The 19,901-nt window shown below is 37.0% G+C and overlaps 1 protein-coding gene and 1 long non-coding RNA gene across 5 annotated transcripts; one reads left to right on the top strand and one right to left on the bottom strand.

Moving 5' to 3' along the window:
* Positions 1 to 348: 348 nt before the first annotated feature.
* LOC135629116 (uncharacterized) lies at positions 349 to 7,985 on the bottom strand. 4 transcript variants are annotated; one of them, XR_010493167.1, is made up of 5 exons: positions 7,801 to 7,985; positions 7,618 to 7,723; positions 4,692 to 4,894; positions 4,386 to 4,598; positions 349 to 625 (listed from the first exon to the last, which is right to left on the bottom strand). It is a non-coding gene; the product is annotated as an uncharacterized LOC135629116 (long non-coding RNA). The 4 variants fall into 4 exon arrangements; XR_010493164.1 differs by having other exon boundaries at positions 7,618 to 7,715; XR_010493165.1 differs by having other exon boundaries at positions 4,386 to 4,566; positions 7,618 to 7,715.
* A 7,748-nt stretch (positions 7,986 to 15,733) lies between these two features.
* Positions 15,734 to 16,477, top strand: LOC135628281 (NAC domain-containing protein 41-like). The gene has a single exon (XM_065134886.1). The coding sequence runs from the start codon at positions 15,734 to 15,736 to the stop codon at positions 16,475 to 16,477; it is 744 nt and encodes a 247-aa protein (XP_064990958.1).
* The last annotated feature ends 3,424 nt before the right edge of the window (positions 16,478 to 19,901 follow it).

Below are 19,901 nucleotides of genomic sequence, written 5' to 3'. Positions count from 1 at the left end.
ACTCTCACTATTTTTCATTAGTGTAATTGATTGCTCATTCATTTGTCTTAAACCATGAATGATCAGCCATTGAGCAAAAGAATAGAAATGAGATGCAACTACTGCATTTACAGTGCTAATTCCTGTGGTACACACAAATCTTGACAGTGCTAATTCACTCACTGATCATATATTTAGCAACATCTACACACCACTAGTGCTAAATCACTCGCTGATCATATATTTACCAACATTTACACACCACTGTCAAGTTGGCAATAACTACACAACACCACCAAATTGAGATTTCTACAGCATGGAGGTCATCAGTGAAGATTCAGTTAAAAAGACTGGAATCTATTCTCTCGATGCTCAAGCAAACGATAGCTCGATTGTCCCTGTTGACATTTCGATACAATAGATAGGTTTGGAAGTTAGAGCAAGTCTGTACAGAGGAGGCCACCATCAATGCCAATCTCTACAACATCAGTTGCACAGGTATGCACATCCCTTGGAGCACTGCACCATTAGACATCTTCCCCATGGGTACCTCCAGCAATTAGATTTCCTGTGTCTAATCCCACAGCAACAGTTGGTCATGAATGTGGTGCTTGTGGTGGCAGTAGCCTCCCAATGTATGTCTTCTCTAAAGCGATAACAACAATCATAAATTATTAGTATATAAGCAGAGTCTGTAAACAACACTATCGTAAAATCAGATCAGTTCCAATAAAAATTTTCTTATCCAGCTAAGTCTACGGTATTCACTTTGGTGAGTGCAAAGAAGAAGTCAAATGACAATTTGAATTCATGAAAGTGAATAAGGAATTGACAATATATTCCAAACAGATCAGTGAATGCAGAAATTAAGCATAGCATCTGACAGGAATCAATAAATTTAAGAAACTGATAGACTATTTAATATAAGTTCAAAGTTTCTGATACAATGGAAAAACATTAACCAAATTCAATCCATTGTTAAGGATACAATTGCCACTACTTTACAAAGAAAGCTTTTCAATCCTTCTCAACAGAAAGAATCAAACCAACGATTGTTTGCAGCACAAAACGTGATGAATTTAAGACAAAGCACTTGCATGAATTACAAAAACTGGGCAATTGACCGTTTTCATTTTGTAAATGTTCTGCATCAAAAGCTTAAATGAATCAATATATAACACCTCCAAAGCAAGTAAAATGCAAAGTATAAATCAATATACAAGTGAAAAGCATGTTAAATGAGCATGGTTAAATGGAACAAGATAAAAGTTCAGCTTGCATTGCTTCGAAAGAAAATTTTAGAGGACTCAAAACATCAAGTTAATGATTGTGGGCTTATCTAGCCCTATAAACCATTACAATTATTCTTCTATTTTTGATACGATGCTAATCGAGATAATTTTGGTGACTGAACTTAGCTTACATTCAAGAATTAATTCAGCAAAAATGCATATAGTGAATTCATGGTTGACAACCAATATCTGATTTCATTTCACAAAAAAAAAAGAATTTGGCACAGAAATTGATTAATTGCAAAGAAACTACTGAATGATGTTGTGATGTGTCCCACATAATTTTGATAGATCTGTCTTGCATATTCAAACATAATTTTTGTGACATCGGTAATCAACATTAATATGATTTATAGCAAGCATCTATACCTTCATTTTCCAAATTCAATCAAACTAAAGCCTGCCGGATATTATCAAAGAAAAAGAATTACACTATGATGGATGATGCACTAAAAGTTTTGACTATGACACAATTGAAGAAAACACATTGGATCAAGATAAGAATAACATTTTACAACTAAAATCCACATCATGTATTCTTGCTTCAATAAAAAGATGCCTTTACAACTTTATTATGATACATATATATATAAGAAAATAATGTATTTGTTGTTGTAGGATACTACCATGGGTCTCCTATGATGGCACCACCTCAACATGCAACTCCACCACCCAAGAGAAGTGGCTTTTTGGAAGGATGATTAGTGATCAAGTGTTCATGGCTTCTTCATTTCTGCTCTTAAAGATTTGTTATCATACTTTGTAACCAAAAAGCTTTTGTTTCTGTGTTTGTCAGTTTTTTGTGTAATAAAAGTACTCAATATTAGCGGAATATCATCTTTAACCGATGAACAAAGATTAACGGAACTGTAGAAATTAGACATGATTTGCATCTTGGACGGATGATCTGTTTTGCATCTTATTCCAGATCTCAGCATGTAACCTATTTGGTCAGTTCTTACTGTAGAGCTTTTATGTAGAAGAGGAACTTTGATTTGTAAAACATATATTTTGAAGAGTTCGCTTGAGATGGAGTTGCTAAATAAACTATAAATGACCGTCTAAAATATTTTTTTTAAAACAATCGAAAATTGAAATAATGTTGTTGGTGCAGCTAAAACAAACGTATAACTAAAATTTTTGTTATATTGCATTGGTATAATTGTTAATGTTCTGCATCAAAAGCTTAAATGAATCAATATATAACAACTCGAAAGCAAGTAAAATGCAAAGTATAAATCAATAGACAAGTGAAAAGCATGTTAAATGAGGATGGTTCCAACCAGATAAAAGTTCAGTTTGCATTGCTTTGAAAGAAAATTTTAGAGGACTCAAAACATCAAGTTAATGATTGTGGGCTTATCTAGCCCTATAAACCATTACAATTATTCTTCTATTTTTGATACGATGCTAATCGAGATAATTTTGGTGACTGAACTTACTTAGCTTACATTCAAGAATTAATTCAGCAACAATGAATATAGTGAATTAATGGTTCGCAACCAATATCTGATTTCATTTTACAAAAAAAAAGAATTTGGCACAGAAATTGGTTAATTGCAAAGAAACTACTGAATGATGTTGTGATGTGTCCCACATAATTTTGATGGATCTGTCTTATGTATTCAAACACAATTTTTGTGACATCGATAATCAACATTAATATGATTTATAGCAAGTATCTATACCTTTATTTACCAAATTCAATCATACTAAAGCCTGCTGGATATTATCATAAAAAAAGAATTACACTATGATGGATAATGCACTAAAAGTTTTGACTATGACACAATTGAAAAAACCACATTGGATCAAGATCAGAATAACATTTTATAACTAAAATCCACATCGTGTATTCTTGCTTCAATAAAAAGATGCCGTTACAACTTTATTATGATACATATATATATGAGAAAATAATGTATTTGTTGTTGTAAGATACAACCATGGGTCTCCTATGATGGCACCACCTCAACATGCAACTCCACCACCCAAGAGAAGTGGCTTTTTGGAAGGATGATTAGTGATCAAGTGTTCATGACTTCTTCATTTCTGCTCTTAAAGATTTGTTATAATACTCTGTAATCAAAAAGCTTTTGTTTCTGTGTTTGTCTGTTTTTTGTGTAATAAAAGTATTCAATATTAGAGGAATATTATCTTTAACTGATGAACAAAGATTAACGGAACTGTGGAAATTAGACATGATTTGCATCTTGGATGGATGATATGTTTTGCATCTTGTTTCACATCTCAGCATATAACCTATTTGGTCTGTTCTTACTGTAGAGCTTTTATGTAGAAGAGGAACTTTGATTTGTAAAACATATATTTTGAAAAGTTCGCTTGAGATGAAGTTGCTAAATAAACTATAAATGACCGTCTAAAATATTTTTTTTAAGACTATCGAAAATTGAAATAATGTTGTTGGTGCAGCTAAAACAAACTTATAACTAAAATTTTTAATTTATTGCATTGGTATAATTGTTAGCTAAACATCAATTCCTGTTATTTTTTATGTTGTGTGATATGTTGCTCTTATGGTTGCATAATTTTAACAGATGACTTCAAGGATTGTGGAAAAATTGAATATTTTTTGCTGCTTATTTATCAAGATATAGCTACAAAATATATTTCTTTTCATCACCAATTTTGCCTTTAACAACAAAATATATTTCATCTCCAATATTGATTGTAGCAACAAGAGCTTCCATTACTAGTAAAACTCTTCAGCAAGAATTTTATATTTTTCCAGTGAAAAAGTTATTTTCTCATTTAAAGGTTAACTTTATGTAATTTGGAGGTATTTTAATCATCAAGATCTTGCATTTGTTTGACAGAAATATAAACAGTGATTCACTTACAGAGTATACTTTAGAGCAGAAAGTCAATTTTCTTAATAGGAAAAGTCAAAACTTTTTCTTTTTTTTAAATTAGAGAAGACTAGAAACTTATGCCCACAAGTTTTACCATGGACAAATTTTTCCCTAACTAGCTTTTAAAACAACGCAAATTTAATTGAAAGAAAACAATGTTAATAAATAAAACTGCACCAAAAATGAGATCACAAAATAAACTGCCTACTTTTATTCATTTTGTGAAATGGAGATCACTTACTATGGTTTTTGTGATGATTTCTCCACTAATTAGAAAGCTTTGTTTTGCAGCCTTGCTGCCCTTGCTGCTGGTTTCTTACTGATGAGTGCTGCTTGGATCCGGCCATCCTATCTGTCGGCTGATATCAGTGATCGATCTTGAAGTATTTGCTGCCTTTGAACACACTTGATCTGCTCTGAAGCTGCAATCAAAATTTCAAGCTTGAAAGTGTTTCTGCATCCAAGATAGACCAATGTAACTAAATTTGCTAAAAAATTCAAGATGAGTAAAAAAGATTGTAGTCAAAGCAAGAGGCAGACTTCATACATGTCAAAGCAGAACGAGAAATTGACATGGCAAACCACACAAATTCCCGAAGACAGAACTGTGAAGCACTTCACGAAATGCAATGCCAATGGATAGCCCATACAAGATCAAATCTTGCACTTACGATATGTTCCGTCAGCTCCGACCCTCAAACCACAAGCCAACACCAGTGCAGATATCTCCATCTTCGTTAGTCCAATATGCTATCAGGTAATCAAGAAGAAAGCAGATGATCAATGTCCTTTCTTTAAAAGATATGTCAGTCTCTTTCCATAAAACAGAATATAAAAACTCTACATCTAATTCCTTATCCTCTGAGATATCCATAATAATGTTGGACATTGATCTATATGACCCTATCATCATTGTAAAGAATATTGAAATGGATGTGTTTAAAGAACAAGTGATTTTCTTTGCCCGAATCAGTCTTGTCCCACTAAATCTCGCCCAAGAATCCCCATAGAGGCATATCATCATAATACATTTCAAAGTAGTAGTCCCTTGAATACAGCATGATGTCTGTACTTTGCAACATCTTTTGATAAGTTTTTCTTACAAAGAGACTTTGACTGCTTTCCCTCCAGAAAATTTAACCATATGGAGCATTGACCAAATTGATAAGTTCTTCTTACAAAGAGACTTTGACTGCTTTTCCTCCAGAAAATTTAACTATATGGAGCATTGACCAAACGATCACCAATTAGAACTTCCCCAATAGCTTCTTTTGATCTAATAAATCAGCAAAGTTAGTATTGCCAACAGACTCATGCAGCTTAGTAGTCAGTGGAACAGTAAGGATAGTCAAGAACGAGCAGAATGGCAAGTCGTAGTAAGCATATGTCTCACTGCAGATGCAAAAAGGAAAGGACTCATATTTAAGAGACACTAAAATATTAAGTAAATAATAAATATCCTAAAACAAGAGCATCACTAAAAAGTGTCAATAAGAAGATCAAAGGCAGCAGAATAACAGGACATGGTCATGTTTAAGGCTATAAACAAGCAAGTTGAAAATAACCCTAACAATCCACAACAAGCAGCATATACATAGACATGTAAAAATGGTAAAGAACTAAAACCACTACAACATGAAGCACACCAAAGAGAAGATTTTTGAAGACTTGACATGGTGCAAAGTCTAAAATCCCTGATCTTTTATATATTTTGGTTTGCTATAAAAGAAATATTGACAAATCAAGATAAAACAATGGTAAAGGATCGGAAACACTACCCTTTGATGTGAACCAAACTTAGGAGTCCCCCATCCATGGGAGAGATCAGAGATCATATTTAAAAACAACTATCAGCAAATCAACATAAATTTATCTAATGGTAAAGGATCAGAACCACTCCAAATTGAAGCATGCAAAAGCAAAGATTTTTTTTGCTTTGACATTGTCCAAATTTAGTTATCCCTAATCTTGTTTTGAGAATTTGGCTTTTTCATTGAAAAAGAAACTATCAACAAATTAAAGTGAAATTAAATAGCAGTAAAATATCGGAACCATCATAGCATGAAGTGTAGCAAATAAAGAATTTTTTGAGCTTTGACGTGATCCAAACTCAGCAATCCCTAATCTGTTATGGAGAATTGGGCTTTTTCAATTGAGAAAACAACCATCGATGAACAGAAATAAAAATAAATGCATTCATTCTAAATCACAACATATTTTAAGAAAACTAAAGGGGACACACAAAGCAATGTATGGCAAAATACGAACCTAATAACAATCATAGCAAAGACATCCCATCCGCAAACCCAAGCAGAAGTGCCGAAGCGATAATGCAGCAATAACGGAAAGGAAATCAACTTGGGTTGTGAACAGATGTGATTCAGCGATTGGAAACAGTGGTCGATCAGGATACTGTTGCTTTTGGTTGTTAGTACATCCAGACATGAGGCAGCAAATTGGACCAAGCATCCTTCAACACGTGTCCGTATGAAGTGAAAATTACAAGTACAAAAACATTATCTGGTTTAAACGGAGAATATTAGACCATCCATCTTCGATGGATGATCTGTTTTGAATCTTGTTTTACATCTTATCATTGCATTCTACTTGGTCAGTTCATATTGTAGAGCTTTTATGTAGAAGAGGAACTTTGAATTGTAAAACATATTATATTTTGAAGAGTTCGATTGAGTTGAAGTCGCTCAATCCTAAATAAACCATAAATGACCTTTTATTTTGTCTTCTGGTGCAATTTATTCATTAAACTATAAGAAATTGATTTAATGTTGTCAGTGCAGCTAAAACAAACTTATTACTAAAAATTGTTACTATGTTGCATTGATATGATTGTTAGGTAAACATCAATTCCTGTTATTTTTATGTTGTGCTATATGTATGTTGCTCTTATGGTTGCATAATACTAATGGATGACTTTGGGGATTGGGGGGAAAATTTGAATATTTTTTTGCTGCTTATTTATCAAGATATAGGTACAAAATATATTTCTTTTCATCACTAATTGTGGCTTTAATAACAAAGTATATTTCATCTCCAATATTGATTGTAGCAACGAGAACTTGTATTGCTAAAACTCTTCGGCAAGAATTTTTATTCTTCAGTTAAAAGTTCTTTTCTCATTTAAAGGTTAATTTTATATAACTTGGAGGTATTTTAATCACCAAGATCTTATGCTTGTTTGACAGGAATCTAAATACTCGGTCACTTATACACTTTAGAGAAAAAAAGACAATTTTATTGATAGGAAAAAGTCAAAAATAATAATAATAATTAGGGAAGAGTGAAAATATATGGCCACAGGTTTTGCTAAGGATAATTTTTTCCCTAATTAGCTTCTGAAACAAGGCAAGTTTAATCGAAAGAAAATAACGTTTAACAATAAATCTGCTTGAAAAAATGAGATCACAAAATAAACTGCACACTTGTATTTCTTCGGTGAAATGGAGATCACTTACTATGGTTTTTGTTATGATTTCTCCACTCACTAGAGTGTTCCGTTGCTGCCCTATGCTGCTGCTTTCTTATTGATGAGTGCTGCTTGGATCCAGCCATCCTATTTGTCTACTGATATCACTGCTCAATCTTGGACGAAAGAAGAAGAAGAAGAAGAAGAAAAAGGAGTAGAAGTGCGGCGATACCTGGAAACAGCGGCAGCGTCGAAGGGAAGAACAGTTATAACAGCGGCAAAGCGGCGAAGGGGCAACATTGCAGCGGCGAAGAAGAGGCAACATTGCAGTGGCGAAGGGGCAACATTGCAACGGCGAAGAGACAACGCTAGTGTTTCGTTGTGTAGAGCCGCTGCCTCTTCACCATAAGATCTGGGACCCATAGCGGTGAAGTGGGGCAACATTGCAGCTGCGAGGAGGTATATTATTATTAGTAAAAGAAGATGAATATGCCACATAGACTCGTATTAAGACCACGAAGAATGACTATTAGGTCAAGATCAAATGATTTATTATTATTATTATTATTATTATTATTATTATTATTATTATTATGCATGTTAATTTCAAAAAGCAAATATTAAGTAAAATTGTACATAACAATATGTAGAGACCAACAACATTATATACTACATGCAAATGTAGCCTTAAAATTTAATTATAATATTTTCGATATTAGATCAACTGATAGAATTACTTAGCAGAATATAAAATTACTTCCATATTAGATCAATTGAAATGCAAACAACATTAGAAATGTTTTCAAAATTGTAACTACCCAGATCATGGGCCTATAAGAACTAACCTATAACTTATAGATGATGAGTCATTTTTTGAAACTACCCTATAATTACTTCTAACTACCTAAATAACTACTATAAATCAATTCTCTAACAGAATTTTCTCGGCAGCGATCGGCTCAACAGAATTTTCTCGGCAGCAATCGGCAGGTCTATTTCTTTGCGGTGCGCCAGCCCAAGACCAGCGGCCCAGCGCTCGCGCGTGGATGGAACGATCGGCACCGGTTCTAGGCTTCTGAACAGAAGGCAAGAATCCGTCAAGTCCATCGTCGACGGGCGCGAGATGGTGGTGGGAAGGAGCTACCTTTCCTTCGAGGACGGCCGGCGGAAGAACTCCGGGTGGACAATGTATGAATACGAGATGTGTTCCTCCACCTTCGAGACACGGCGGCAACTTCAACAAAACGGTTGAGTCCACGTTCACACGAAGGCCGCGACGGAGACGCTCACCGGTGGCAGTTTCGTTGGGCATAAGAGAAATAGAGAGGAATCTTCTACTCTCTCATCAGCGGCACCGAAGAAGCCATAGAGTCCCAGCCGCCTCTCCATCGTCAACGGACGTTGGTGGAGGTGACCTCGGGATAACTGCGGAGGAGCTCGAAGCATTCTTGGCTTCGTCGTCGTCGCCGAGCAGCACTGCACCGACGATGCTTTCTTTACCAGAGAGGTTGATGCTCTCTTGATGTCCGATGCCACCGACACAGCCTCGACTACCATCCCCAAGGCCTCGCCGTCAGGCATCGTCGATGTTCTCTTGATGCCCGGTGACACTCGGATAGATTCCACCACGGTCGCAGAGGTTTCCTCGTCGATCGACTTCATCATCGTGTGTGAGCAGATGTACTTCACCGACGGCCCCTTCTTCACGAGCCTGGAAGAGGTCCAGGCCTTCTTGATGTCGGATGACACCTTCAACCGGCCAAATGGAGTGCGCGCACAATGCCCGCTCGACAACCCCGAAAGAGTTGCAAGCCTGCTTGATGTCTGATTCGACCACGGTCGAACCGGCTTGGTCGTCATCGTCGAACGACTCTATTGGGTGTGCTGCAAGAGATTGAAGCCTCCATGAAGTCCGATGACACTCCTATGGGTTCGACTATGATCTTGTGGTTGGAGCAGTAGCTTTGTTTGTATGGAAAATACTGTTTGTTCATGTATATCATAATAATGGAAGGAAAAGAAAATATATGTTCATGTAAATATTGGCAATAACAAAGTTCATTTTTCATCCCATCGCATGAATTGTTGTTTCCTTTGATGCGATGTTGGTCCCTATAGGATGAACCAGCAATCCGAGAGAGAGGTCACTGTTTTCTTCCCATGCATCAACATACCATAGTGGGCAAGCATCCAAAAAGATACTGACGAACCCCTGTAGTTTTTTATTAGTGTAATTGATTGCTCACGCATTTGACTTAAAACCATGAGTGATCAACAAAAGAGTAGAAATGTGATTGCTCACTCATTTGACTTAAACCATGAGTGATCAACAAAAGAGTAGAATAATTCCTGTGGTACATACAAACCTTGGCAGTGCTAATTCACTCACTGATCATATATTTAGCAACATCTGCACACCACTAGTGCTAATTCACTCACTGATCATATATTTAGCAAACATCTACACACCACTGTCAAATTGGCAATAACTACACAACACCAGCAAATTGAAATCATTTCAACAGCATGGAGATCATCGGTGAAGATTCAGTTAGAAAAAAATTAGTATCTATTCTCTCGATGCTCAAGCAAACGGTAGCTCGATTGTCTCTGTTGTCATTTTTATACAATAGATAGGTTTGAAAGTTAGAGCAAGTCTGTACAGAGGACGCCGCCATCAATGTCAGTCTCCACAACATCAGCTGCGCAGGTATGCACATCCCTTGGAGAACTACACCATTAGACATCGTCCGCATGGGCAGCACCAGAAATTATGTTTTCTGCAAGTAATCCCACTGGTGGTGGCAGTATCCTCCCTATGTATTTCTTCTCTAAAGCAATAACAAAAATCATAAATAATTAGTATATAAGCAATGTCTACAGTGTTCACATTGGTGAGTGCAACCCTCAAGTCAAATAACACTTTGAACTCATGATGGAATTGACAACATATGCCAAACTGATCACTGAATGCAGAAATTAAGCATAGCATCTGACAAGAATCAATATATTTAAGAAACTGATAGACTGTTCGATGTAAGTTCAAAGTTTCCGATACAATGGTAAAACATCAAAAAAATTCAATCCATAATAGTGTTGTTAAGGATAGAGTTGCAACTACTTTGCATCTTTCTCAACATGTATAATACTAGGTTTAATACCAATTATTATGATTCAACTAAATGAAACTATGGATCCAAAAATTCTAAGGTCATGAAATCAGGTGACCTTAAATGATTAACATTAAGTTAATGATTGTGGGCTCATCTAGCCCTATGAACCATCACATTTATTCTTCCACTTTTGATACTATGATAATCGAGATAATCTTGGTGACTGAACTTACGTAGCTTACATTCAAGAAATAATTCAGCAACAAGGCATATAGTGCATTCATGGTTCACAACCAATGTCAGATTTCATTTCACAAAGAAAAAAAAAAAAAGGTGAATTACACTTTTGATATAATTTTGATAGATCTGTCTTACATATTCAACCACAATGCTTACAAATTTCCCTGAGATCGGTAATCAACATTAATATGATTTATAGTAACCATCAATTCCTCCATTTATCAAATTCAATCAAACGAAAACTTGTCTGATATTATCATGAAAAAAAAATTACACCCTCAAGCGCCCCAGATGATATGTCATTGATTAATATGACCGGGAGAACTAAAATATTTTAGTTCTCTGTTATGCACCAATGTGAACTCCATGTATTATTACTCTTAACCAGAAAAGAAGATTAATATTACAGTTATATTTAAACAATTGCGATCACATCGCCATGAATGGAGAAAATGTTGCCATGTTGGAAGTTACCATCTAAAAGTTGATTTTGTATGGCAATATAACCATAACAGAATCAAATATTGTAGCCGTATTGGTTTCTCTAGGCTAGTAAAATCAAATAATCACATGTCTTTCAGAGCACAATTTCTATTCCATCTATTGGTTTCTCTAAAAATGACAAATCAAGATAAAGCAAGGGTAAACGATGGAAAAACTACCACAAAAACCATACGGATGTTATCTTGGACATGGTTCAAACTCAAGAGTCTCCAATCTACGAGAGAGATCAGATATTATATTTAAAAACAACTATCAGCAAATCAACATAAAATTATCTACTGGCAAAGGATCGGAACCAATCACATAAAATTATTGGGAATGTTGATAACGATCATTCTGACACTCACATTTTAACTTCTCAATAACGATCATTCTGACACTCACACCAAACTCGAGGAATTACTGACAATCTATAACAGAAATTGGCAACATTGTACATAAGGAAACAGAGAAAAGAGTAACTAACAATAACAGACCTAAATGGAGAGACACAGTTAGAAGCTCAATGATCACTAACATTGATAGCGAGACGTATGAGGATACATACATTAATGTTTCGCTGCAGGAACCTATGAAAAAATCGACACCAGTTCCAAAATGAATGCCTTCCCACTATGAAATGGCTACTCGAATCCATGGAAATCCTAGGGGCTGGATATGAGTCAGTAAGGCTACAAGAGGATTAATTGGATACCATCTCATTTCTGAAAAATAGAAGAGAGGTAGACCAGCTTTTAAATCTTCCCAATAGAAAGAATCAAGCCACTGGTTGTCTGCAGGGCTATAGGCATGTATTGAAGACAAAGCACTTACATGAATTACAAAAACTGGGCACTTGACCTTTCAAATTTTGTTAATGCTCTGCATCAAAAGATAGACCAATGTAGCTAAAATTGCTTAAAAAATCTGAGTAAAAAGATTGTAGTCAAAACAAGAGGCGGACTTCATAAATGTGGAAGCAGAACGAGAAACTGACATGGCAAACCACATGAAGTCCTGAAGGCATAGCACCGTGAACTACTTCGCCTAGCAGTCTTGGCAAGCATGCTACCGAATGCACTGCCAATGGATTGCCAATGCAACACCAAATCTTGTACCTTCTATCAGCTCCCACCCAAAATCTTCAAGATCCTCCGTCAAAATCTTCAAGATCCTCCGTCTTGAAGACACACATCACTCCCATTCTCTCTCCTCTCCAACTCTTGCTCTGTCTTCCCCTTCGCGCCTTTCACCTCTCCTCTGCTCCCTTCTTCTTCTCCTCGTTCATTTCCTCCATGGAGCCCGTCGACCTCGTTCCGTCAAGCTACAGATTCCTTCCCACGGCGGATGAACTCGTGGTCGACTACCTCGCCAACTGGGTCGCCGGCAAACCCCTCCCTGGCCGCGCTGTCGCCTTCGCCGATGTCTACGGCACCGAGCCGTGGAATCTTCTCAGCGATCGGAAGGAGGGCTATTTCTTTGCGGAGCGCCAGCCCAAGACCAGTGGCGGCTCGCGCGTGGATCGAACGACCGACACCGGTTCTTGGCTTCTGAACAGAAGGCAAGAACCCGTCAAGTCCATCGTAGACGGGCGCGAGATGGTGGTGGGAAGAAGGAGCTACTTTTCCTTCAATGAAGGCCGGTGGAAGAACTTCGGGTGGACAATGTATGAATACGAGACGTGTTCCTCCACCTTCGAGACACGAGTTCTCTGTCACGTGAAGAAGAGCTCACATCAACCCATCTCCGGCGGCAACTTCAACAAAACGGTTGAGTCCCCGTTCACGGAGGCCGCGACGGAGACGCTCACCGGTGGCAGTTTCTGCATCAAAAGCTTAAATGAATCAATATATAACACCTCTAAAGCAAGTAAAATGCAAAGTTTAAATCAATAGACAAGTGAAAAGCATGTTAAATGAGGATGGTTCCAACCAGATAAAAGTTCAGTTTGCATTGCTTTGAAAGAAAATTTTAGAGGACTCAAAACATCAAGTTAATGATTGTGGGCTTATCTAGCCCTATAAACCATCACAATTATTCTTCCACTTCTGAAACGATGCTAATCGAGATAATTTTGGTGACTGAACTTACTTAGCTTACATTCAAGAAATAATTCAGCAACAATGCATATAGTGTATTCACGGTTCACAACCAATATCTGATTTCATTTCACAAAAAAAAAAAGAATTCGGCACAGAAATTGGTTAATTGCAATGAAACTACTGAATGATGTTGTGATGTGTCCCACATAATTTTGATAGATCTGTCTTACATATTCAAACACAATTTTTGTGGCATCGGTAATCAACATTAATATGATTTATAGCAAGCATCTATACATTCATTTACCAAATTCAATCAAACTAAAGCCTATCGGATATTATCAAAGAAAAAGAATTACACTATGATGGATAATGCACTAAAAGTTTTGATTATGACACAATTGAAAAAAACACATTGGATCAAGATCAGAATAACATTTTATAACTAAAATCCACACAGTATATATGTATATTCAGTAACAAGTGAGGCCACAAAAATCTAGAAGAGGCCCCAATAACCAAAAAACTAGATAATGAACACCCATACTTAGATACCATGTATTCTTCCTTCAACAAAAAGATGCATTTACAACTTTATTATGATACAAATATATATATATATATATATATATATATATATATATATATATATATATATATATATATATATGTATATGTATATGTATATATATATATATATATGTATATGTATATATATATATGTATATGTATATATATATATATGTATATGTATATATATGTATATATATACATATTCATATATATACATATACATATACATATATACATATGCAGTTGTTATAGGATACTACCATGGGTCTCCTATGATGGCACCACCTCATCATGCAACTCCGCCACCCAAGAGAGGTGGCTTTTTGGAAGGATAATTAGTGATCAAGTATTCATGACTTCTTCGTTTCTGCTTTTAAAGATTTGTTATAATACTCTTGGACAAAAAAGCTTATGTTTATGTGTTTGTCTATTTTTTGTGTAATAAAAGTACTCAATATTAGAGGAATATTATCTTTAACCGACGAACAAAGATTAATGGAACTGTGAAAATTAGACATGATTTGCATCTTGGATGGATGATCTGTTTTGCATCTTGTTTCACATCTCATCATGTAACCTATTTGGTCAGTTCTTACTGTAGAGATTTTATGTAGAAGAGGAACTTCAATTTGTAAAACATATATTTTGAAGAGTTAGCTTAAGATGAAGTTGCTAAATAAACTATAAATGAACCGTGAAGCACTTCACGAAATGCAATGCCAATGGATAGCCCATACACGATCAAATCTTGCACTAATGATAGGTTCCGTCAGCTCCAACCCTCAAACCACAAGCCAACACCAGTGCAGATATCTCCATCTTCGTTAGTCCGATATGCTATCAGGTAATCAAGCAGAAAGCAGATGATCAATGTCCTTTCTTTAAAAGATATGTCAGTCTTTTTCCATAAAACAGAATATAAAAACTCTACATCTAATTCCTTATCCTCTGAGATATCGATAATAATGTTGGACATTGATCCATAAAACAGAATATAAAAACAGGACAATTTTTTCCCTAATTAGCTTCTGAAACAAGGCAAGTTTAATTGAAAGAAAATAACGTTTAACAATAAATCTGCATGAAAAAATGAGATCACAAAATAAACTGCACACTTGTAATTTCTTCGGTGAAATGGAGATCACTTACTATGGTTTTTGTTATGATTTCTCCACTCACTAGAGTGTTCCGTTGCTGCCCTATGCTGCTGCTTTCTTATTGATGAGTGCTGCCGAAGAAGAAGAAGAAGAAAAATAAAAAGGAGGAGAAGAAGTGCGTCGGAAACAGCGGTAGCGTCGAAGAAGGGAAGCTAACAGTTATAACAGCGGCATATAGCCGAAAGGGCAACATTGCAGCGGCGAAGAGGCAACGCTACTGTTTCGTTGTGTGTAGAGAGAGCCGCTGCCTCTTCACCATAAGATCTGGGACCCACAACGGTGAAGGGGGCCACATTGCAGCTGCGAAGAGGCATATTATAATAATATACACAGATTGAATTTGCCACATAGACTCGTATTAAGACCACGAAGAATGACTTATTACGTCAAGATCAAATGATTTATTATTATTTATTTATTTATTATTATTATTATTAGTATTTGACACACATCACTCTGTCCATCTCTCTCCTCTCCGACTCTTGCTCTGTCTTCCCCTTCTCGCCTTTCGCCTCTCCTCTGCTCCCTTCTCCTTCTTCTCCTCGTTCATTTCCTCCATGGAGCCCGTCGACCTCGTTCCGTCAGGCTACAGATTCCTTCCCACGGCGGATGAACTCGTGGTCGACTACCTCGCCAACTGGGTCGCCGGCACACCCCTCCCTGGCCGCGCTGTCGCCTTCGCCGACGTCTACGGCACCGAGCCGTGGAATCTTCTCGGCAGCGATCGGAAGGAGGGCTATTTCTTTGCGGAGCGCCAGCCCAAGGCCAGCGGCGGCTCTCGCGTCGATCGAACGGCCGGCACCGGTTCTTGGCTTCTGAACAGAAGGCAAGAACCCGTCAAGTCCATCGTCGACGGGCGCGAGATCGTGGTGGGAACAAGGAGCTACCTTTCCTTCAAGGACGGCCGGCGGAAGAACTCTGGGTGGACAATGTATGAATACCAGATGTGTTCATCCACCTTCGAGACACGAGTTCTCTGTCACGTGAAGAAGACCTCGTATCAACCCGTCTCCGGCGGCAAGTTCATGAAATCGGTTGAGTCCACGTTCACGGAGGCCGCGACGGAGACGCTCACCGGCGGCAGCAGTTTCGTTGGGCAGAAGAGAAATAGAGAGGAATCTTCTACTCTCTCATCAGCAGCACCTAAGAAGCCATGCCGATGCCGGCGTGTGGTTGCCCATTCCAGCGGAGAATTGCAGTCCGACGTCTCACCACCTCCAACCGCGGTGGTGCAACAGCCTTTATCGGCTCCCGTCGTGACACCCCCGGAGAGTCGTTCTTCTTCCTCGGATACGAAATAATGTTCTTGTTGTTCTAGGATACTACCATGGGTCTCCTACGATGGCACCACCTCAACATGCAGCTCCATCACCCAGGAGAATCGGCTTTCTTGGAAGAATGATCAAAGTGTTCATGGTTTCTTGGTTTTTTGCTTTTAAAGATTTGTTCTAATACTCTGTAACCAAAACCTTTGGTTTCTTTGTTTTTCTATTTTTTTGTGTGATAAAAATAGTTAACATTAGCGGAATATTTTCTTTAACTGACGAATAAAAATTAAATGAAACAGTGAAATTTAAACAAAAAGCTTATTGTTTGTATGAGTTTTTGAGAACCGTTTGAATCATTCCTTATTCAAAACGATTCTCAAAAACTCAAAATGCATCTCGTTGCGATTCTAATTCACTTTATTTGTTGCAGTGGCTTTCTTGGAAGAATGATTAGTGATCAAATGTTCATGGTTTCTTGGTTTTTGCTCTTTGCATTGGTTTTCTTGAAAGAATGATTAGTGATTAAATGTTTTTGGCTTCTTGGTTTTTGCTCTTAAAGATTTGTTGGAAATACTCTATAACCAAAATCTTTTGTTTCTTTGTTTATCTATTTTTTTGTGTGATAAAACCTTCAGTTTCTTGGAAGAATGATTAGTGATCAAGTGTTCATGGTTTCTTGGTTTTTTTGCTCTTAAAGATTTGTTCTAATACTCTGTAATCAAAACCTTTTTTTTTTCTTTTTCTATTTTTTTGTGTGATAAAAATAGCCAACATTAGAGGAATATTATCTTTAACTGACGAACAAAGATTAAATGAAACAGTAAAAATTAAACATGATTTGCATGTTATATAAAAAAACGGTTCTGAAATCATTCCTTATTCTTTTGCATTGTACAATTCTAATTTCACTTTATTCTTTTTCTGTATTATTAATGAAAGACCATCGATGATAGCTAGCTAGCGAGAGAACGAAATCAAGATAAATACCAATACCTATTAGGATGGATGATCCGTTTTGCATCTTGTTTTAAATCTTAGCATGTAACCTATTTGGTCATAGATGACTTGAGGGGAATATTGTTGTTTTTTTTTTGCTGCTTATTTATCAAGATATAGCTATAAAATATATTTCTTTTCATCACAAATTTGCCTTTAGCAACAAAAATATATTGCATCTCCAATATTGATTGGAGCAACAATTACTAGTAAAACTCTTCAGCAAGAATTTTATATTTTTCAGTGAAAACAGTTATTTTCTCATTTAAAGGTTAATTTATGTAATTTGGTGGTATTTTAATCATCAAGATCTTATACTTGTTTGACAGGAATATAAATACTGATTCACTTACAGGAATATAAATACTGATTCACATCGGCGAAGCGGTGATTAGGCAGCACTGCAATAGCGACGAAGCTACGAAGAGGAAGTGCCGCAACAGCATCGTATCGACGAAGAGGCAAGGACTCTCCGATGTACGGATAAAACACATCTAAAAGTGTAAGAAGGACGATGAATATCGTAATAGTTATGAGATAGAAATATCATATGATATTAATAGAAATTAGCACTAGAAGAGTTTAGTGAGAGCTCTTACAACACTACAAGCGTAAAAAATAAAAATTAAACATAAGAAAATATGCTACAAAAAAGAAAATAAGGGAGTTTATATATCTTACTTTACAAAATCATTTTTTCGTAGAAGCATAAGAAATATGCTTGAAAAGGATATATGCACCATTTAGAACACCTTTTCATTTTTATGGCTTTGGTCATAAACAACAAACTTTAATTTCATATATATACCCTCAAGCTCCCAGATAACACATCGTAGATCGATAAGACGAGGAGATTTAAAAACTGAATTGTCTCTCAAATTATATCTCACTTACATTTACTTAATAATATCTAGATCTATATAAATAGAGAAAATGCTGAATTGTTGATAAATACCATCTAAAAGCTTATTTTGTCTGGGAATATAACCATAAAATAATCAAATATTGTAGCCGACTTGGCTTTTTCCTTAGCTGACTTCACAAAGTTATGGCTTTTTCCTCATTTATAGTGTTTTTGATATTGGATCGGATTAATGGTATGGATGAAGTTAAATCAGGTAAGTATGCCAAAGCTTATAACTCTTTGGTTTATTTGTTCATATCTATGTATGGAGGAGGAAAGGCTGAAAGAATATCTGATACCCACATAATAAATTTTTATACCAACTCCACGGAAACTCTTGAAAATTGTATGAATTAAAATGAATAAAATAACATTGGATTTGATGTTGTTCAAAAGAACTAAAGTACCACCTTAATGTATGTCATTATTGGAAAACCACAAATCAACTCATAACAACTAAATGACAATAGAAGCATTTGATTTACAAATATGTTCAAGCACAAGAGTTTCAATGATCACTAACAGATGTTTGAGGATACATTTATGTGTCACTTCAATCGCAAATAAAAAGATTGATATCAGTTCAAAAATCATTGCCTTACTTACCAATATGAAATGGGTAATCCTGTCCTTGGAAATCTAAGGGGTTTGATATGACTCGGAAGGAGACAAGAGGATGATAAGCCATATATCAATCTTATTTCTGGAACATCGATGAGAGACAGAAGAAGAAGAAGAAGAAGAAGGAAACAATAGATCTATGTAGCCATTTAGTTTCTAATTAAATATATAATACGAATTAATTCGGAATCCGAAATCCGAAATCCGAAACCCGCCCACTGCATCTATATACGTCTACGCGCTCTCCTCTCCCACTCCCACTCTGTCTCCGCCTTCGTTTCCTCTCTCCTCTCTTCAAGAAACAACCATCGTTTTCCGTCGTACATGGATCCCGTCGACCTCGTTCCATCAGGCTACAGGTTCGTTCCCACGGCGGAGGAACTCGTGGTCGACTACCTCGCCAACTGGGTCGCCGGCAAACCCCTCCCTGGCCGCGCTGTCGCCTTCGCCGACGTCTACGGCACCGAGCCGTGGAATCTTCTCGGCAGCGATCGGCAGGAGGGTTATTTTTTTGCGGAGCGCCAGCCCAAGGCCAGCGGCTGCTCCCGCGTCGATCGAACGGCCGGCACCGGTTCTTGGCTTCTGAACAGAAGGCAAGAACCCGTCAAGTCCATCGTCGACGGGCGCGAGATCGTGGTGGGAAGAAGGAGCTACCTTTCCTTCAAGGACGGCCGGCGGAAGAACTCCGGGTGGGTAATGTATGAATACGAGATGTGTTCATCCACCTTCGAGACACGAGTTCTCTGTCACGTGAAGAAGACCTCGTATCAACCCATCTCCGGCGGCAAGTTCATGAAATCGGTTGAGTCCACGTTCACGGTGGCCGCGACGGAGACGCTCACCGGCGGCAGCAGTTTCGTTGGACAGAAGAGAAATAGAGAGGAATCTTCTACTCTCTCATCAGCAGCACCCAAGAAGCCATGCCGCGGGTTGGAT

This window comes from Musa acuminata, chromosome BXJ3-1, assembly GCF_036884655.1.
Source record: "Musa acuminata AAA Group cultivar baxijiao chromosome BXJ3-1, Cavendish_Baxijiao_AAA, whole genome shotgun sequence".
NCBI lineage: Eukaryota > Viridiplantae > Streptophyta > Magnoliopsida > Zingiberales > Musaceae > Musa > Musa acuminata.
Note: the sequence above shows the minus strand (reverse complement) of the source record. Positions and strands in the feature narration are given on the sequence as shown.

Bases quoted from the DNA above. Each gene is read 5' to 3' on its own strand.
- LOC135628281 (XM_065134886.1), top strand. From the start codon at position 15,734: ATGGAGCCCGTCGACCTCGTTCCGTCAGGCTACAGATTCCTTCCCACG.